Below are 22,649 nucleotides of genomic sequence, written 5' to 3'. Positions count from 1 at the left end.
TAGAGAGGCAGAACACTACTGAGCTCATTAATTTTGAGGTATAGTCTTAGGGATTTTTTAAGTCTACAACTGTGCAATCTTCAAACAGAGATAACTATACTTTCTCCCTCATGACTTCTGTAACCTTAATTTCTTTAAGCATTTTTACGTTGGTCCTGATTTTACAGAAAATGGAAAATGAGTTTTACTATTGAGTATGATGTACTGTGTGTTGTACTGAGGTCTACTCACTCTGTATCTAATATTTTGTTTTTAAACATAAAATGTGAAATTTTGTGAAATTCTTTTTTTATATCTGCTGGGTGAAAATATGACTGTTTTATCCTGCTAATTTAGCATCTCATATGTATTTATTTGCATATTTGAAACATCCACAGACCAAATACCATTTCAACATTGTGTATAAGATTTTTAATGTGGCTAGCTAGTATTCTGTTGAAAATGTTTGCATCTGTGTTTGAGTGATAATGGAATGTAATTTTCTTCTTTTTCCATGACCTCATCTAACTTTGCCTTTAGAGTAATACTGACCTTGTAAATAAAGTTTGGAAGTGTTCAGTCCTCTAATTTTTTTGGAAGAGTTCAAGAACTGGCATTAATTTTTTTTAATGTTGTTCCAAGCACTGGGGAAGCCATATGGCACTGGAATTCTGTCTGTTGGGAGGTTTGTGATTACTGATTCAATTGCCTTACTTGTTATTCATTTGGATTTTGTATTTCTTCATGCTTCAGTCTTAGTAGGTAGTTGGTTTTCAGGAATATTCATCCATTAGCTTATCTAACTTCTTAACATGTAATTGTCCAGAGTATTATCTGGTCTGGATCACTTTTTGTTGATCAGCCATATTTCTGTAGTTAGAATTATAAATTCTTTCTATTTTGATTTCCTTATTAGTCTAGCTGACTAAAGATTTGTCAATCTTATATTTTAAAAAATTAGCTTAGTTTCACTGATCTTTGTTTTGTTTTCAATTCCTTTTATCTGAATTATTTCTTTCCTAATGCTTACTAGTCCCTTCCTTCAATTAACTTTGGGCTCAATTACTTTTTCCCTGGTTCTTTAAGAGACTGTGCACTTGAGGCCCCTTTGTTGACAGCTGTAATCTTTCTACTCAAACCCACATTTTCTGCACAACATACACTTTATAAATTTTGTTTCCACCTTCATTTATCTCCTTATTTCTTTATTTCTCTCATTTATAATCAGTCCTTTTAGCTTTTTGGGATCAAACTGCTTAACTTCCACATTCTCATGAATTTTCCTTCCATTACTGATTTGTATTTTTACACAAATAGTGTTAGAAAAGATGCTTTGTATGACTTCAATCTTTGAATCTTTAAGACTATCTTTTGTGGTCCCACATTTTCCTGTTCTGAAGAATGTTTTGTACATGTCTGAGAGGACAATGTGGTCTCTGGTGTCACTCAGTTCTGCTGTTCATGCCCTCTCTGTACGGGGGGACAGTACTGTCAAGGGAGCACCATTCTTCTTTCATTTACTTCCTATGATGCTCAGAGTATTTGCTCTATATATTTAGGTGCACTAATATTTGGTAAACAAATATTTTACTGTTTTCGTCATTTTCTTTTTTGTGTGTTTATTAACTAAAGTCTATCTTGTTATAAATTCAGCCACTTATGTTCTCTTGTATGGAATATTTTTTTCTATCTCTTTACTTTCAGTTAGGTGTGCCATTACAGATAAATTTAGTCTTCTTTATGATTACTAGATCACACTTTCAAAAGAAAAATCAATGGAAGGAAGGGAAATCTATTCAGTCCCCAGGCATCTTCTGATCAGTGAGTTTAATCTATTTACACTTAAAATAAACATTGTCAGGTACCATGTTTACTGTTTTGTTAATTGTTTTGTGACCACTTGTTCTGCTATTTCTTTATTGTTTCTTCCATTCTTGGTGTCTTCCTTTGGTAAGTTTGTTGTTGTTGTTGTTGTTGTTTCATATACTTTGAGGTCTTTATCAATGAATTCCTATATTTTGGTCAATATCTTACGGCTTTCATAAAATATCTTGTAATTGTACTTTCCATTTTCCAGCTGTTAACAGCATTGTGATAATGATCACATATTAATGACATTTCTCACATGTAGAGATTGGATATTATGATTTATCAACAATTTTATATTGTCTATCCAACATCAAACTTTTGTCATTTAGCTTCTGCATACTTTAATTTGTAAATTATAGTTGATTAAATACTAGAGTCTGTAGAGTTTTCTCAAGGAACCACGGGCAGCATCCCTAATAAGGCACCCGCCCTCCATGCCAGTTTGCGGGAATAATTTTATTCCCTCTCTCATTCTGAAGGACTGTGTTTTTCACGATAGTATTCTTGGCTGGCAGATTTTACTTTCACTGTTTTGAGGATATCCCATATTCTGTTAATCTTCCAGGCTTCTGTGAGCAGTCCTTTGGTAGTCTTACAGGTGTGCTCCCTCTCATAGGGGGTTCTTGCATACGGTGAGTCATATTTTTTTTCCTTTTCAATATTTTCCTTACATATGGTATTTAGCAATTTACATATACCCTTATACAGACATTTTGTGTTCAGTCCTTTTTTGGGGGGGGGGCAGTAATCTTTGTAGCTATGAATCTGTATACCTCTCTCCTTGCCTCCAAATTTGAGACATTTTCTCATATTATTTCTTTAAATAGTCTTTCTGTTCTTTTATCTTTCTGCTTTCTAAAATTCATATCATACATATATTTAGTTTGATGATATCTCAGAAGTCTTGTGGGTTTTTTCTTTTTCATTAAAAAAAAAAAAACTTTGTTCTTCTGTGTAATTTTAAATGACCTATCCTTGACTTCAAGAGACTTTTTAATAGAATATCCTACTGAATCTTTTATTGGAAATTTTAGCTCAGTCTTGTATTATCTCTATAATTACTTTTCTCCATAGAAATGAATGTCTCTAATTGATAATAGCTTCATTTCTCTTAGCATAATACACACAGACACACACAGACACACACAGACACACACACACATGCACACCCCAATATGTGTGTCCTGTGAGGTATGTGCACAAGTGTAAGGGATGTGTCTGTGTGTATCCATGCAGAGGCAGGAACATGACTCTCGATGTCTGTATTACTACCTGTCCTATTGCCATGAACCACTCCCTGCCTTCCGCTGGATCAGAAGCTTACTGTTTCTCATATGTTCTCTACAGTGAGCTATGGGATCTGCCTGTCTCTGGCCCTCAATGCATGGCCATGCCCCACTATTTACTAGAGACTGTACCTGAGGACCTCATGCTTATAGAACAAGTACTCTTAGACCCTGAGCCATTTACCAGTCCTTACATCTTTCGTCTTTATAAACACAGCTCACAAAGAAATATTAGCATCAGTTTTATACAATTTTTAAACTTAAAATCATATCTTGAAAAGAATATAAGTAACACGAGTTGCTTTTACAATTTTCTTCAATATTTACATTTTCTGAGAACATTGTTGCTGCTGTAGCATTCCTTTTCTGTGGTTTCTGTTTCCTTGACAAGCTGCACACTTTCTTCCTGTTGTTTCTCAATTCCACCTATCCCCTGCCACGTTTCCTTGTACTTCACTCACTTATCTAATGGTTCCTTGGTTGGCAGGTTTCTCTTTCATTAGGTCAGATGGGCCTTCATTAGCTCATCTGACTGCATCACGTTTCCCTTTTGCATGAGTGTTTTCATGGTTTAGAAAGAAGCTACATCTTGATTTGCTTTTTACAAGGCCAAGCACTCACCAGTTAATCCAACTTTTGAGTTTGGATGGGCTAGCCAGTGGCATCAGTGTGTAGTGTGCTTGCTTTCAGGATCCCTTAGTTTGGCAAGGGTATTACATATTCTTTGAGATCAAGGAGGCTCCTGGATGGGCTTTGCATTCAGACATGGTTACTAGCTAGATACCAATTGTTGTTAATATCTAGCTACAGGCCATGTTCCTTGGTTGTATAATTCCAATGATTAGACTTTCAATTGAGCTTTCAGTATAGGGTTAGACTTTCAATATAGAATTGGCTCCTGATTTGAAAGAACAATGTTGTACTCTCTGGTCAAATGTTGTTGAGGACAAATTTTGTGTTCAAGTAAGGTTGCACTGGCTCCATAATCAGGCAATACCTCAAGTTGTACCCACTTGGATCAGTGAACTTACTGGCAATGTTTTCTACACAGATAAAGATCCTGACTTTACTGTGTTTGGGCAGATCACTATAGGGTCCTTAAGTCAGCCTGCCTATAGGCCATTTTTATAAATTGGTGAGGTTATAAATAGTACACACACACACACACACATACACACACACACACACACACACACACACACACACACACTGACATTGTTTCCTTCAAGAGCCAGACTACCTAACAAAAACTTCCAATACCAGACATAATACCTCTTTGAGTTGTTGTCCAGAGCTGCCCAAGAGATTTCCAAAGCATACAGCTCATTGCTGTTGCCCTGGGTTATCCCCCCAGAGGTAAAAAGTAAGCCCCTGAAGATACCATGAACTTTAGAAACAGAGCCCAGGGACCCCTGAATTGTAACTGACCTAAATATCCTCTCCTTGAGGACAAGTTTGCATGATACCAGAAGGTGCTGTGGTGATCTGAAGGAAAATAGCCCCCATAGACTCCCAAGGTGTGGCATTATTAGAGGTGTGGCCTTGCCTGAGTAGGTGTGGGCTTGTTAGAGCAAGTGTGTCAGTGGGGGTGGGCTATGAGGTTTAAGAAGCTCAACCAGGTCTAGTGGCTTGCTGTCTGTCTCTTCATGCTGCCTACGGATCCAGATGTAGAACTCTCAGCTCCTTTTTCAGCATATGTCTGTCTGCACGCCATCATGCTTGCTATCATGACTATAATGAACTAAATATCTGAGCTGTAAGTCATGCCCAATTAAATGCATTCCTTTATAAGAAATGCATGGTCATGGAGTCTCTTTAAAGCAATAGAAACCCTAACAAAGACAGGAACCATGAAGCTTCCAAAGGAATGAGGCAACTAAGAGTTCTTCTACCCAGCTTTGATGCCTGTGAACCACTTCAACAATTAGCATAGCATAATAATCTTGTGAGTACAGGAATGGCACACATAGCTTGGTGGTAACCACCAGCTCTCTACTTAGACTTAAGACCCTCTCAACAGGAAATAAAACATGTCTGGTACTGGAAACCTGGCTTGATCCTCAGAGCTGGTGAATTCATGTTTATGGGAGGAGAATCTATAATTACATATTTACTAAACCAGTCTATTCCCTAATATCAGTATATAAACATTTGTCCTTACAGTTACAGATAAGGAAACAAAAGAAACTCAACAACAACCACAACAACAGCACACACACACTCACATATTCTCTCTCTCTCTCTCTCTCTCTCTCTCTCTCTCTCTCTCTCACACACACACACACACACACACATACACACACACACCTAATTATCCAATCAGCGACTGAGCTAATGAACCAAATATACAGTTCCAAAAACACATATAAATTACCAAGATAAATACATGGAAAATTGTCCAATATCCTTAGCTATCAGGGAAATGCAAATTAAAATTTCTTTGATTTTCCAGTCAAAATGGCTTTCATCAAATGTCAGTAGGATATGGGGAAATGCAGGAATGTAAACTTGTACAACTACTATGGAATCCAGTACAGAAGTACCTCAGGACACTTAAATGGGACAACTCACAACCTGTAAGTCAAAGCAAATCCTCCTCCCTCCCACTAAGTTGCTTCTGTCGGGTATTTTGTTGAAGCCACAAGGAAAGTGATGTAACTCTCTAATTCCATTTCTGTTGACTTCTTTTTCTAGCATCTTACGCTGAAAGTTAATTTAAATACTCTCACTCTTCCATTTGAAACTATCTTAGGAACTCAAATTATTCTTGTTACGTCTACCTTAGTCCAAAATCATACAGAGTTTGAAAATTTTTTAAGTAGATACATTTTGATAGCTATTTTGTTAAAGCATAATTATATTATACTCATGACAGATAGTGAAAATAACTTCTGTCTTTATGAATTTGTTAAGAATATAAAATAGTCTTTGTGAATGTTGTAGATGGATTTCAAAAGAAAGTATACTTCCTATTTTGAATTGCTAGCATATGAATATACTATAGATTAAGCATACTATTGGAAAGTAATGGTCTGGTCGATTTCCTTTTGTGTTTCCATATCTCCTTTTAGCATTGCTTAGCATATTATTAGAGACAGAAAGAGGGATCACATACTTTGCAAATTACCCATATATGAAATAACACCCATGTCCTTTATGATGATCTCCAATTGTCCCAATATCAGAGGACATTTTCAAAATAAAGATGCTTTCTTGAACGGACATGTCAACACACAGCTACTCGGTTTTCAGTTATGATCATTTACTATGACCGGCAGCAGCAGCAGTCAGTAAACAGGAAACCAGAAGGTTGCACTCTTATTAGATCTAGTTTTCCAGCTTTGTTTTCTTAAGGTTTTCTAGTCTTATCTGGGAGCCTTGAATATATTAGCTAAACCATATGTTCTTGAGTTTCATTTAAAAACTCTGACATCATCATCCTTATCATGGTTTTGTGAAGAAATAATGTATTTTAACAGCATTTCGAAAAATACTGAAGAGGCTTGAATTCGTGGTTCTGGGTCAAGCAATGGCCCTTTTTGTTAGGAGAATCCCAAGGTAATGCTGGGTTGACAAGTAATTCAGAAGTGTGCCTCTCTCTTAACAGCATTTAAACAGGTTTACTGAGATATAGTTTATATAGTTTAAAGTTCACCAGTTAATATATTCTTATTAAAACTATTTCCTTTTAAAAGCTCTAATTTTCCTTTAGTGAGACAAAGATTAAGTATGAATTCAAGGTGATTATTTTATAGAAGTGTTTAAAACTCCTAATTAAAAAACTAGTTCAGTGCTTAAATATTAACCATGCAAATGTAGACACAAAATTGGAATGTTCAACAAATGCCTACACTACAGAAGAAAGAAGTGCACATACCCCAAAAATCAAACTAAATCTTGCCAAACAAAAACATATATTGATAAGGAAACCATGCACATGTCCCAGCTAAGTACTGTTGTATATTTTTTAGTTAAGAAAAACAACAAAACATTTTGAGATAATGGTGCCTGGCCTATGACTCTCACATACAAGCACATTAACAAACATATATATATATCAGGGCTGACTCAAATTGAGCAAATACTTCTAGAAATTTCCCCAGTGTGTTTTCTCCAGTTACTAGGAGAATTCAAAGCCTCAGCTCTGCCACATATATCCAGCCCAGATGCTCAAAGCACTTGATTTCACCCCAGGGCCAAATTCCATATTCAAGACTAGATCTAGAGCAGATGGCCCTTCCACCTCTTCCATAATCTGCTTCTGCCCTACAAATAAATGAGAAGACTAAAGGGAACACAGATTCCACAACAGGACCAAAGCAAACATTAGTACTATTAAAACTACTGATAATATTTATTAAGTAGTTTAGCGTACATGATATCTAACAAGTTCTATGAAGAATACATTGTGATTATTATGATCCATGTAAGAACTATATATAGTCATGGACAGATCTTGTATTTACATTTTTAATCTGAAAAGTAGCTCTAATTCTGGTACCATGTGCATATGTGTGTGTGCATGTATGTATCTGTCTATCTGTCTGATCAATTCCTCAAGAATGGAATGACCCTCTTGGCTGATGGTACTATAAGGAAATTATTGACAATGTTCCTTAAAGTTGGCTATATAGTATACGTGAAACAGTGAAAAAATGTACAAGTGCACTTTAATTGTATACAAATAACTGAGCAGGAGATAACTATCCTCTTACTTGCCATTTGAATCAATAACAGTTGATACTTTCAGAGCAGTTCTGGTTTGCCAGGTGCCATTCTAAACTTTTAGCTATGAAGACTTACTCAAACCCTAACCCCAGGTATGCTCTATTAGCATACTCGTCTAATGAGGAGGGAAACTGAGGCAGAGGATAAATCAGTTACCTGAGATCCCAAAGCTAGTATGGAGCAGAGTTGAACTCTGTCCTCTTGGCTACAAGGTTAAAGGAGAGATTCATATGGAAGGCCCTAAGTTAACTCTGGAAGTGGGTAAAAGGAAGAAGTAGAACTTGAGAAAGTGTAAGGGCTGGAGAAGAGTGAGAAAGAGTATTTTTAAAAGGCAGGATGCTATTCAGTTACAAAAGGGAAGAAGCCTAGATGTGACACAGCTAACACAGCAGGGCCCCAGAACCTGCAGATGCTACATTACCTGGGTGAGTGGTCCCTGAGCATCGCTGCCCAGCCCCAGGTCACTCAAGTAAAGAACAGAAGTGGCTGACTCCCCGTTACTAAGACCCAACCTCTCAGTCTTGACCAATATTTCTGCATTTGGCTGCTGGTAGCCTTTGATTAAGAAAACTTAAAAAGAGGCATGATATTAGTGTCAAACACACATCAGCAGAAAACACAATTACAACAAATGTCAAATCACCACCGGAACTGGGAATTTTTAACTTTTAAATGCCAAATGGATACGTTTTTGTCATATAGATTTAATTGTTAAAGAAACAATGCAATGTTTCTATAATTTCCTGCATGCATGTCTGGGTACCATACGTGTGCCTGGTGCCCTTGGAAGCCAGAAGATGGTTTCAGATGCCCTGACACTGGGTTTACACATAGTTTTGAGCCTCTTTGTGGGTACTTGGAATTGAGCTTGAGTACTCTGCCAAAGAGCTAGAGCTCGTAACCATGGAGCCATCTCTCTAGCCCCCACCTAAAGCTTTTATCTACTCATTTAGTTAACTTGTCAAGTGCAGATCTGAGGTCCTGCTGAACCAGAATCATGATTCACTAGATTCAGGGCCAATATTATATATTTTGTTTAAATACAAGAGAATCAAATGATTCTGAAGTTGGTAATCTAAATGTTAAATGTTTAAAATCAAGTGTAAAAATTCCAAAAGAATACTAAACATACCTATTTCACACATTCTCATAAGACAGATTCTCACCATGTAGCCCAGCCTGGCCTGGAACTTTCTCCGTAGACCAGGTTAACTTCATATTCGCTGAGATCTCCCTGCTTATACCTCTTGAGAGCTGGGATTAAAGTCAAGTGCCAATGTACCTCATTTTTATTATACCATTTAAAATGTTATTCAAATTAAAATTCCATGAAATTGTAACAATTTTATATTTATTTATTTATTTATTTATTACTTATACTTTTATATAATTGTTGGTTAGTTTAAAGGACCAGCACATCACCTTTAAGGATCAATATGTCACCTTTGAATAACTAGAGTTTAGAGACTCAGGCATATAAGTAAAAAATACGCTTTTTAGGTTAATTTTTGCTAACCTATTTTCTGTGGAGAAATATACAAATTATTTTATCATGGTCACAAAACTACACTAAGTGGATAAAAATCAAATTATGTAGTTATGAAATTAGTTTTCCTATTGTACAATTTCTGGTTTTCATTTACCATTTTTCCTTTGAAAAGACCATATTCAAAGTATATTTTATAAAATAATGATTGGAAAATAATAAAACTCATGTGTCTCATTCATAGTTTAAATCCTGTCTAAAAGCACAGCAAAGAAAACTCAAAGCTGAAAAAAAAAAAACAGGAAAACAAAGTCATAATAAAAATGGTCCTACATGGCTCAAGTAGCAACAATATCCAAAGAGATTTTTCATTATAAATTAAATGGTGGGACTTCAGTAAGCAGAAAGAAAATGGCATTTTAAGTCAGGAAATGCAAATTACATTCACTGAAATTAATCTTTTTAACCAATCACGATCTTCCTAGGCGTGCATTATTGGCTTGACTTTATACCATTTAAAAGGTATTATTAAGGGAGGTCAAACGTTTATTTTATTCATTTTGTAGCTGCTTTTAAATGCGAAACTTCCTAAGTATCTATGATTTCTAATGAAAGAAAGCCAGGCATCTCCCTGGCACATTACTGACAATGCTTTGGGCTCCTATATAGTGGGGGGTGTACAATAAAATAACATATAGATAAAACCCAGTTATTTGCCAGTGCATAATTAAAGTACAAGCCCAAGAATATTATTACTTTTAAATAAGACCTATGCCTATAGACATTCTGAAATACTCAACAGAGTGTCTTATTTTCTGAGGGCTTCAAATATGGCCCAACTCTTGATCTGTCTAGAGAGAAAAGTCATACTTGAGCTGATACGAGAACATTAAGATAACATAAATGTAAAATAACTTATTTTACACATTTTAAAGTTTAACACATTTTAGATTTACTTTTATTTATGTGTATGCATTTGTCTGTCTATGTGTATGTCATATATGTGCACTTGTCCAAAGAAGGCAGAAGAAGGTGTCAGATCCCCAGGAGCTGGAGTTACAGGTGGCTGTGAGCAGCCCTATGTGGGTGCTGGGAGCTGAAGTTGGGTCCTCTGCAAGGGCAGCGAGTGATCTTAACCGCTGTGCCACCTCTCCAGTCCACTTAGTGAAGTACATGCTGGCGGTTCATATTATGGTGAGTCATGGAAATGAAGGCAGTAACTGGCAATATAACTTTACAGGAAGTTACTTAAATTTATATTTTGTAAGAGTCTATAGCTGGAAAATGCACACCCACTGAGGCGATAAGACTGCCTCAAGCCTTCCCATTCAGCCCTGTTTCTACATTCTCGAATGGCGTCTTCCATGCCATCTGCAGGGAGACAACCATGCTCACTAAAGACTGAAGCACAGGGGGAAATAGGGTTGGGGCAGTGGGGAAAAGAAGGAGTTTTCTTTCTCACTGCAGACCATTTGATACTCAACATTGACGGTCAATAGGACTGCCATTAATACTTCACATTTTCGATGCAAATTCCATTTAATTAGCAATCTTTACTGTACTATTCTTTCCAAGGCACTATGGTACCTGCTTGGAGATAGATTAATAAAATATTGTTCCCACTATTAAGGAAATCACCATGGCCTAGCTAGTAGTAATAGATTTTCGTACTAACTACATGACGAAGAATAAAAGTTACTGAATAGAGTTATTGGCACTTTATAGGGGATTAAACAGGGCAGAGCCTTCACAGGCTCTCTGTTCTCAATGACCGCTGCTTCTGGAGAGGAGGGGAGAGTGCTGAGTGTACCTTCCCCTCTTCCAGCGATCACAGCTCTGGAGGTTCTTTGTGTCACCAATTCCTAACTTTTTCTGGGGTTCTTTGATGTTGAGGTGGCATGTAGATAAGACAACTGAGCCATCATTTATTTGCAGGCATTTCAGCTGCCTTCATGTTCTCCTGAGTCATTTGCTACTTCTCCGACTATACTGAATCCATGTACATTAGCTTAACCGAACATAGGAGTATCTTTGTCCTTGCTTGGGTGATTTTTAAAACAGAGTGGAAGTGACTTAATTCATTTTAAGTCTACCTTGATTACTTGACTACTACCATTTCATTACTAAATTAATGTTAAGAAAAAATATTAGCAGTAGGGCAGATAACTTAAAACTCAAACCATGAAATCTGCTATAGAGAAAATTTGAACACTGTGACCCCCAGGGTAGGAGGAAAGATTTTGTGGATTAGTAAAGCAAGAAAGCCAGGAACAACCTGCACTCCTCATGAGAATTAGAGGCAGGAGAATCAACCATCTCAGGCCAGCTGAGCGCTCTCTCTCTCTCTCTCTCTCTCTCTCTCTTTCTCTCTCTCTCCTGAGATCATCTCTAAGCAGTAACATCAGCAACAACTAAAAGCAAGGACCTTGACAGCTCCCCAAATGCTCAGAAAGAGGACACCGCCTCAGCCGGGAGGAAAGCACTAGTGAATAGACCTTCAATGGTTCCAACCTTCACAAAGACAGTGAACTCTTCGATCTTTTCATTGGCGAACACCAGTTTCTTCTGTGCGCCTTCCAGGACCTGCTCACTCTGAAGAGCTAAGCCTTGGAGCTGCTCCGAAGCTGCTGTCTCAATCTGAGCCATGGCTGTCTCTGTGTCATTTAGTTTTGATATCAGGAGATTCATCTTGAGATCCTGCAAAAAGATTGATATTAACAAAAGAAAAAAGTATTTCACACATATATTGGGAAAGGAATTTACGCAAGTCAGATTGCATCATTCTATTCACACAACTTACTTTCATTTGAGTAAAGACAGTGCTTGCTTTTCTTTATTTTGCTAATGCACCACATGCATTAAGGCAAAACAAAGTCTTAGAGTTCATGTAGTGACACAATATTCTTTATAGTCATGTGGCGTTGTTACGTCATTCATATTGATGTAGGGAGAAAGGGTGACAGCATTAAAGATGAGAACGGCATTGCTACATTCAAATCTAGATCTGGGTGTTCAGAAGCATACCTTTTTTTCTAACTCCTCTTTAGTTTTCTGATACATCTGCTCGTAGCGCGACTTCTCTTTCACAGCAACGTTAAGTCTTTGCTTTAGTGAATCAACTGATATTTTCTTGTTGGAACATTCTTCAGTTAATGTCTTCACCTGCAATAAAAATATAAAGGTAATTACTGTTAGCAAATGCATTAAAGTAGTATGCTGTATCGTATCATCAGAAACTGGATTAGTCTAATTGAATTCACTGTCTCATAAACTGTATCAAATTAAAGTAGTCTAACTTGTAGTATTCACATTATGAAGAAAGTAGCAATTCTTAATAACCAAACTAAAACAAGTGATATGCATTATAGAATAACATTCGTTATATAGTTCAAAGAATAATAGAAGAAACTGCTTTCGGTTTGAAGCTTAATGCCACTAGAGAAATAATTACTTAAGCAAGCATTTTAAAGCTATATCTGAAATGAAAGTAAAAAAAGAGGGGCTGGAGAGACAGCCCGGAGGTTATGAGCACTTGTTCCCCTTATAGAGGACACAGGTCCAATCTCCAGTGCCCACATGGCAACTCACAAGCGTCTGTAAGCTTGAATTCCAGGGGATCTGAAGCCCTCCTCTGACCTCCACAGGTACCAGGCATGCATGAGGTGCACAAACATACGCACAGGCAAAACACCAATACAAATTGTAAAAAGTTAAAGCTTTGTGGGTTGCATAAAGAGCATTGAAAGATTTAAACAGCACTGGTACACTAGTCTTATTCTGTCCGTTTATACTGTAGGTTTAAATAATACAAAATAATAAATAAGGACATTGTTATATACAACATAAGTACTAGATACTTTGAAAATTAAGCATTTTCCTGCATGGTAGTATACAAATAGGCAGACACTGTATGTATTTTATATGTGGAATTGTGGAGTCTTGAATTCTGAAACAAAGAAAAATGGCATAACAATATTACTGTGTATAAATATATACTAAATATTTATGCTGAAATAAATACAGTAGAAAATAATTTATCAGTGAACACAAACATTAGTACCTTTTTTTCAAGAGTTTCCAACATTTCATTAAAACTCTCATTACTTTCTGAATTTACTTTCTGTCGAAATTTCAAGTCCTCAATCAGGTGTCTTTTCATGGTTATATCTCTCTCCATTCGAGACATCCTTAAGGGAGAAGAATTTAACAGGGGCAGAAAGTATCTTGGCATACTGTACCAATGATCAATCCCACTATTAGTTTTGAAAAGCTGATGTTAATGCCACTATGTCAGTAAAACAAATTGCATTTTAATAAGCATCTAAATATCATATACTTTAGTAAAATCCATAATCTGGTTGTGACTTTGTTATTATTACATATTTGCATTATAGCAAAAGAAAGATTAACTGAGAAAGATTATTATAATTTATGAAATTTAATTATATTTTTGCATTGCTTGGGTATATTGAAGTGATACTTATCTGTTAGGACTATCAAAAATCCTAACAATGTTAAGAAACAATACTGTAATTTGTTTAAAAATATAAAAATCCTGCAATATGCGAAGAAACTATAACGAGGTACACTAACTTTTATCCACTCAGTTGAGACCGAATTCGCCTATCAGTTCGCCTTGCAATGCTGAGTACTGTATACACAATGCTAACTTCAGTGACATCTGCTCCTGATGTTGTAACTATGGCCCCACTATGATGGTGAGTGACAACAGCTCATACGGACTGGACCCTTGTTATCTGCAGCTATTGCAAATTCTTCGAGTCCTGACTCATTTGTTCCTCAGAGGAACTTCATAAATTAAGACTATTAGGTTGAAGCACAGAGCTCGGAGACAGAGGAGCCAGGATTCAGTTTCTCTAGACCCCTCAGCACTAACGATGGTGATACGCTGCACTTGGTCTATACGTTATTTCAAGACATTTTCAGCTAAACAAAGAATGATTTTTATTTGGAGGGTTTGGGAGAGCAGGTTTCACACTGAAGCCCAGGCTGGGTGGGACTAATGACAAGGCCCAGGTAGGCCTTAGCTCCATGGCAATCTTCTTGATTTGGACTTTCTAATGCTAGAATTATACTCACGAGCTACCACATTCAGCCAGTAATCTTCTGTCTAAGTTTTAGTTATTAATATGTTAATATTTCACTCGTAATAGTACCTACAGGTAGTCATATGAGAAATTTGTCAATGATGTCTTCTATCTAAACAGATTTTCATATAAAAGCTTTAAAAGTTATAAGGCACAAAGAAAGAGAATCACATTTGCTCAGTATCATAGGATATTCAAACTTCTTTTAAAAATTATATATATATATATATATATATATATATATATATATATATTACACACACACACACACACACACTAGCTATTTTATGAGCAAATGAAACTTTCAGTTTGACCTTAGCTTTATAAACCTAGGAATTAACCCTATTCGAATACTAACATATATGTTCTCTTAGTCTTAGAACTGTAGGTTTTTGTTTACTCTTATATTCATTATTTTTACTCAAACTATTCTAAATAGGGAAAATGGTTTAAATATTTCACTATAATCAAGAGCACCAACCAGATTGTCATCAATCATGCTATATGTAGTATTCCTTAAAATTCCATCTTATGTTGGCTTAAAACGATCTTGAAATAGTAAAATTCCATTGTTAAAGATAAACGCTGGTATTGTTTTAGAGTGGAACGGTGAGAACTGACAACCACTAGGTGGCAGCAAACACAATAGATAGAAGTATAAAAGCCTACTTTTCATGCATCTCCTTTATGTGGTCATCTTTTGCCAGGAGTTCCAGTTTCAGAGACTTCACATTTGATGACTGTTTAGTGAGTTCATTAGTTGCATTCTGGATTGAAATAAATATATACTTCAATTCATCTTTTTTAGATTTAAAACAAAGGCACTGGTTTGAGTAACATTTTAATTATGCTAACAATGACTAAAATGTATATTAGTATATCATTTTAGCATATTATTTATTTTATATTTACTAGTATTTTAGTATATTATTTATTTTTATATTTTACAAATAAGATCACATATTTATAATGAAACCATTATACAGCGTGCCAGACCATACAGAACATGAATAACAGTGCAGGACTCAAATATTTTAATGGGAAATAGGAATTGTCTGAGTAAAATGTAAATGTGCGATTAAGAATCTTAATGGCTCAGATCACTTAAAATGAATGAGAGATTTACTCACAAGCTCCACTGGATCAAATGTGACCACAGATAACTTGATGTTCCCCCTAGAAAGTGTAACAACCACTTGCCAACTCTTAGGATCTGGTCTCAGCTGTGATTTGCTTTCACCAAGAGAACATGGCTGAAATGACTCTGTGTGAATTCAACTCTAGGCCCTCAAAGCCCTGGACCTCTGCCTTTGTGCTTTTAGGTTGGTGCCCTGGTGTCACCTTTCTGGAAGACAGTTCCAAGGCCATATGCAGGGTACTGAGGTGCTGCAGGTGACAGCCAGATAAACACCTGGCAGACTCGGGTGTGAATCCTGCACTGTATCTTCCAGACTGGCAAATAAATCTTAAGGATGAGGGAACCCAGAAGTGAACAGCAAAAGTAATAATAGACAATAAACTACAGTGGGCTAATGATACTTAAGGATAATCTGTTCGAGACTATTACGTGACTAACAATCTTACTAACACTAAATTCCTCATTGTTTGAACTTACTAAGAGTAGCAATTGTTACTTAAGGATTTATACATAATTAATATATTTCCAAAGCAGATTAACTTTGAGTTATTTCTTGTTCATCCCATCTGCGAGTCAGGAAAGCACAGTATCAAGACAGTTAACTTCATCTTGATTCAAGTTAAAGTTAAAGGTATAATCTGAAACATCACTTAATCCTGTTGGTATTTTAGCTTTTCTGTTCACACAATATTGTTAATCTACTTGAATTACACATCTGTTAAGTTCAGAAAGTGTTAAGCAAATATGAATAGAATAAATTTTTAATTTCTGCCTATCTCTGTTTTTTTTTCTGCTCTCAATATTCCTGCCTAAAACACCCATCCCATCCCTCACTCTGCACCTTGAAAACTTGGTGTTCCTGAAATGTTTCTGTTGGACTTAGTACTTTATTTAAAACAAAAAGTAAAAGACAGCATGAAAAGTCTGATATTGTTTTCAAATGAATATGTTCGGTAGATTTTAAGACAGTTGCCTGATTCCAATCTGTTTTGAGACTTATAGTGATATTTTATGTAGCTAGAAGTGCTGTATCCCTGACTTGTGGGTAATGGAGGGACTAGTGAACTAAAAAGGAAATGATGGTCATATCTCTATCATTTATCGATAGAAACTTCCGTTATTTTAGCTTTTATTATCCACCTCTGAATTTACCTCTGTAGAGTTCCTTGAGGAAACATGTTTAATGGGGCAAAAGAAGACAGACAAAATACACATGAGGTCTACATATAACAAGTGCACCAGTTCCTGAAAACTGTGTAAGAAGTGAATAGAAAAGACCTGAATTAGAAAAAAGAAGTACATAGACCTTTAACAGATTAGCATCTAAACAGTGTTCCTAAATCTCAGCTTGAAATGCCTTACCTCCTAGTTAATCACCATTAGAGTCTTATATGTGTTGTGAGTTACAGTGTATCCCCTAAAATTATATACTGAAGTCCTCACTTACCCTCCAGTACTTCAGAATGCGCTGTGTTTGGAGGGGTTTCTTTAAAGGGGTAACTTAGGTAAAATGAGGTCTCTGGTGTGCCCTGATGTAATAAGAAGTAGTCTCTGTAAAATAAGGCACAGGGACCTTTGAAGGAAGACCACATGGAGACAAAGTTAGAAGGCTGCTCTCTATGTGACAAGAAGCAAGGCCTTGGAGGAGGGGAGAACAAAAGTCAACACTTTCATTTACCCTGCCAAACTGCAGGCCTTTCTGAGGAGCAGCGGCTTTTTTGTTGGCATTTGTTTCTGTTATTTGTTTGTTTTAAGGCAGGGCCTCACTGTGTAATTCTGGCTGCTCTGGGTCTCACTCTGTAGACCAGGCTGGCTTCACACTCACAAAGATCTGCCTGCCTCTGCCTCCAGAGTGCTGGGATTAAAGACCTGTAGCACCAGATCCGGCTGAAAAGAAATGTTTTAAGCCAGCCAGTCAGTGGTATTTTCTTATCACAGTTTCAACAAATCAATTTAAAATATTGAAACAAATTTTGAGGAGCAGGAAATATTATGTACTTAAATTCTTCCAGAAAGCTTCTCTACTAAAACATGAGGCAGGATGAAAGCAGACATTATCCTTTTTGTTTCTCCACAGACAGCTCATTGTCCAAAGACTACAGCATTCACATGGGCAATCAAGCTGCTTGAAGCCTTCTTGTGTCTCAACTTTGTCTCACTTTCCCTCTGAAACTAGACAGATATTTATACACACGTAAAATATCATAATGTAAATATCTTATCACATGGAGACTTGTATAGATAGGCTCATTCTGTTAGTCCACATTTTGGTGTTTTAATTGTTGTTGGAACATCTGCAGTAAGCAAAGTCAAATAAGTCAAATACGACTCAACTTAAAGCTATGACAACTAAAAGAATTAGAAGTCAGATGATACTGACTATCATTCTGTGTTCTCTTGGTGAGAAGCTAAATTAGGGATATGACTACATAAACTATGACATAAACTATGTCAAAGAACTTTAACTCAACATCTACATAGTACGTAATTAAAGACAAGCACAATGGCCCCATCTTCAGGTGTATGAAAACTAAACACTGAACTATTTAATTTAAAATATGTATTTATATTTTCTAGACAAAAATCACATTTCAAGAGAATGCACATGCTCCAAACTGTGTACAGCTTTTCTTTACATTTCTAGGATATATGTTCTCCATGTAAAATCTGTCTCAAGGAGCTATGCACAAGGCAGTTCAATTAATACCACTTTCACAACTGATTATTACTACTGATGGCATGAGCCTTGGTCGGGCTGACGTTTTCCCTTTTTTTATCCCACTTAAAACCCTGCTCAAAACTTCATGCTCTGGGCTGAGAACAGCCATGTACATACTCAATAGTTTGCTATCCAACTGCCCTGGTCACAGCTACTTATAAAATTGTAAAGCACTCAGTGCATTACAGTTAGACCCTCCCTTCCTGTGACGCCGACTGCAGCAATGGTCCTATATCCACTGCTGTCAGCTTCCAGCCTGCAATCCTCATTGAGGAAAACAGTTAAATATGGGAAAAGTAAGGTTCGTATTAAGAATGCAGAAAAATTAACTTTCTGTTTAAAGCACATCGAGCTTGCTTCTCACAATTCTATTTAAACTAAGGTGAATCTCGCTTTTAAGTAATTGACAAGTTATCTGGAATTAGATAGAAATTTCTATACACAAAAAGGATTCTTAGTATCATTACCCCTAGGTTTAACTTGCTGCTGACAATGAAAACTATGTCTCTGGTTTTCCTTTCTCCCCGTGGCCACACCTGCGTTTCTTCCCTGAGTTCTTTTCTCCAGCCAACAACTAAATTAACCTAGTAGGAAGAAAAGAATCCCTATTGTGTTGATACAATGTGTTTGAAAAGAATCTGTTCATCTGTAGCAAGATACAGAGAACATCAGGAGTAGAGTGTCAGAGAAGACAGTGGCTGCTTTCCTTTAGCTTCTAAGGTAGGATTTCAGGATGCTTATTAGTCTATGAAAAGAAAAAAATCAAATAGAAACAGTAGAAAGGGAATAGAGCTAGAGACTTGAAAGACTTATTCAGATGCAATATTCATGGTTTTTTGGAATATTTTATCATGGTGACCTTTATTGAACTAAATTAGAATCCATTAAATGTCTTTAAGCATGCAGTGGCTTATTAGATACTTTGAACCTATCATACTGTGTAATCACCTTTAGTTTACACTGCAATTGCTTTATTTCCAAATCCATGCTCCTTGAAGGACCCAGTGTGGTAACTTGTATCTGTGGGGCCATTATTCTAGAAACTTCTTCTGCCAAGCTTGTGATGTCAGATGAAGACTCCACTTTTTTCAACAAATCTTCTTTTTCTTTTCGAAGTTGAGCTAAATCAAGAGTTAGCTTCTTTAAAAAAAAAATCAAGAAAATATTCACAGTTAATCTAATGATTGTCAATATATGTTTCACAGGGCAGGAAATGTCAAAGAGATAAGTAAATTAATTATAAAATGGTTTTAAAAATGTTACAAAAATTCTAAACTTTGTCAGGTTTAAATTAATGTTAGAGAGTATACCAGGTTAAAATAAATAAATAGATAAATAGATAGTGGGTGGGTGGGTAGGTAGGTAGGTAGGTAGATAAAACAAAGACACCATACTCAGTACTTTGAGTTTGCTGGTCTTTTCTCATAATAACTGTTGCTTCCACTTATACATGGGACACACACACACACACACACACACACACACACACGGTGGGGGGGAATAGAGGCAGAGACAGAGACAGACAGACAGACAGACAGACAGACAGACAGACAGAGATTTGATAACTCTGACTCTGGGGCGGCTGTACTTGGAAGGAGCCAAGCTGGAGCAGGACAGGATAACAGATGTTAGCTGTTTATTCCACTGGGTAGATCTTACTAACCTATGTAGCAGCCAAAAACACTTCTCATTTAGCAACAGAAATGCTAAGTCCAATTAGCAGATGAGGCTTGTTAGGGATTTAGTTAAAATAAATATCATGCAAACAAACTCACTCAGTTTTATCTAGTTTTGAATGATAATTAATTGATCAGCCTTATTGTTATGTTGAGGTGAGATAATACTGTCCTATATCTGACATGTAAACATCATGAATATTTTTGCTAAATAATAAATTGGGAATGATTTCAAGAGTGAAGAGACACCACCTTTCTGTTAGTCTTTCTTCTTTGTTAATTGAACATCATCGAATTGGAATAGCCTAACAACTTATAGCAGTTTAAGAGAGCAAATAACTTCACATCTTTTATCCCAAAGCTTATAAACTAGTAATCAAACTCATGGAATAATCACACAAAATGGTTCTGTGATCCCTCTGAAGAAGGGAAAAATTATTTCCTTGTTATGCATTCCAATCAAGAGCAGCAAACAATGCCATCAACTAACTAAAGTTTATAGCCATGTGATATGTGATAATGAAACAATGAAACATGTGATATGCTATACTGAAAATAACATACAATGTATAGAAACTTTCCCAAAATAATCCAGAATAAAATATGTGCTTGTATATATAAGCACACACCATGAATATGAACACTTAATGGCATGAATTCACACCTGGAGCTTCAAATTTTTGACAACAAAAGAAAATTGTGTCAAAACCAAAGTGTGTTTTGGTTTAAAAACTATTTTTTTGGCCATGGTTTAGCATAGGACCTAATTGCATGCTTCTACCATATTTCAGAACATATTATTTATAAATTGTCCCTAATAATATCTAAACTTGAACTCATAATTTCTTTAACTCTGGAACTCTGGCACAATCCAAGCTTAACTCCTCTCTCCTCTCTACTAACTCTCTATGCCTAACCAACACCCAGTTCTGTGCAGTATGAAGTATTTCTTATTTTCATTCCTGTATTTACTCACTCAATGGCTGACGTTATATTCTATGGGGACTGATGTTAAAGCCATTCTCCCTGTTCTCACCCAAACTTCCGCTACCTTCTTGCCACTTCCCCCAACTTCCTAAGCCAACACTGTGTGATATTATCTCATCTGAAGCCCTACCAAGCCATTTCACGCTGACAGAATAAAATGCAGCTGTTTGTAGAAAAGAGAAGATTTAGCACCAGTCTGTGTCTCAGTAGAAGTCACAGAAGTCAGTCTTGACTACTGCACCCCATCAGAGGCTCGATACATTGCCCCTTCTCAGCTGAGTAAGTACTCTTCTACCTTGTACTTTTAAGGGAAAACTTGTAATTTTTTTAAAAAAGATTTTGATGGTATTTCGCTTCCTTCTGCAAAGCAATGTTTCTATCCTCTTAGTTTGCACAGCAAATGCGTTTTTCTCACCTTGAAATCCTAGTATACATTAATTGTAGATAAGAATGGCTTTTACTATGGTGTTTTAATACTTGCATATAAATGTATTTTGATCATATTGACCCCCTTACCCTCTCTTGTCTCCCCTCCCACCAATCTGCTTCTCTTCCCAACTAGTGCCCCTTCTAATTTCAGGTCTTTGTAATTAATTTATTCTTCTAGTGACCCAAGTAGTTTAATTAGAGTTCCTCTTGTGGCCACAGTTGAGGGGTTGTTGATAAACACATGGACAATTAATCAATGGCTAAACACACACACGCACACACACACACACACACACACACACACACACACACAGACAATAACTGCCTATATATCTTCAGAGAGGCACAGGATCTCGTGAGCCCCTCCCCTTCTATGACGTAATGCGGACAGGTCCCATCGTCTGCAAGTCTTCTCGAGGAAGCAGTGGCATGAAGACAGCTTTCCACAGGACTTCCTCTAGCTGTTACATGCTTTCCACTTCTTCTTCCACAGTGTCCCCTGAGCCATGGAGAGGGTAGCGTAGACCTCCTATCCAGGCTGAGCATCAATGAGTCCATTCTCAGCACACTCATCAGTCATACGTCTGCCATGTCTTCATCCACCGTGAAGAGAAGCTCCTTTACTAAAAGGTCACAGCAGCACCAACCTCTGAGAATGAGTTTTCCCATGGCTGCATTTAGTCTCAATTCGCTCCTGTTACTAAATCCCAGTAAATTCTAAATCCTTGAACAATGACTATGCTCCTGTATATCTGTGTATTCCTCATAATACCTAAAAATTATATAATTATTCATGCCCTAGGGAGTGGCACTGTTAGGAGTATGGCCTTGTTGGAGGAAGTGTGTCACTGTGGGGGTGGGCTTTGAGACACCCTGCCCCCAGCTGCCTGGAAGTCAGTCTTCTTCTGGCGGCCTTCAGATCAGGAAGTACAACTGAGAGCAGCCCCTTCAGTACCATGTCTGCCTGCATGTTTCCATGCTTCTCGTCATGATGACAATGAACTGAATCTCTGAAACGGTAAGCTAGCCCCAGTTGTTTGTCTTTATGAGTTACCTTGGTCATGGTATCTCTTCATAGCAATAAAACGCCTAAGACATATATTTCAGAACAAAAAGAAACTTCTAAATTTTTCAAAATTCCTTTCATATGGTGCAAACACAACTATAAATACAACATGCCAAGTGAAGCTTTTATTTCTTATATGTTAGCTTATCATCATACAGATTAAAACACACTTATTGGT

At 36.7% G+C, this 22,649-nt stretch overlaps 1 protein-coding gene across 2 annotated transcripts in view; it reads right to left on the bottom strand.

Annotated features, from left to right (window-relative positions):
• Positions 1-22,649, bottom strand: part of Cntln (centlein) — a 265,324-nt gene that overhangs the window by 17,667 nt on the left and 225,008 nt on the right. For both annotated transcript variants that reach the window (XM_028753632.1, XM_028753633.1), the window contains exons 19-23: positions 19,262-19,453; positions 15,126-15,223; positions 13,409-13,535; positions 12,373-12,510; positions 11,860-12,045 (exon numbers count right to left, since the gene is read on the bottom strand). In XM_028753632.1, coding sequence (XP_028609465.1) covers positions 11,860-12,045; positions 12,373-12,510; positions 13,409-13,535; positions 15,126-15,223; positions 19,262-19,453 — 741 coding nt within the window. The remainder of the gene's footprint in view (positions 1-11,859; positions 12,046-12,372; positions 12,511-13,408; positions 13,536-15,125; positions 15,224-19,261; positions 19,454-22,649) is intronic.

Source organism: Grammomys surdaster, unplaced genomic scaffold (assembly GCF_004785775.1).
Source record: "Grammomys surdaster isolate TR1022 unplaced genomic scaffold, NIH_TR_1.0 125951, whole genome shotgun sequence".
Taxonomy (NCBI): Eukaryota; Metazoa; Chordata; class Mammalia; order Rodentia; family Muridae; genus Grammomys; species Grammomys surdaster.
This window is presented reverse-complemented; position numbering and strand designations above follow the sequence as displayed.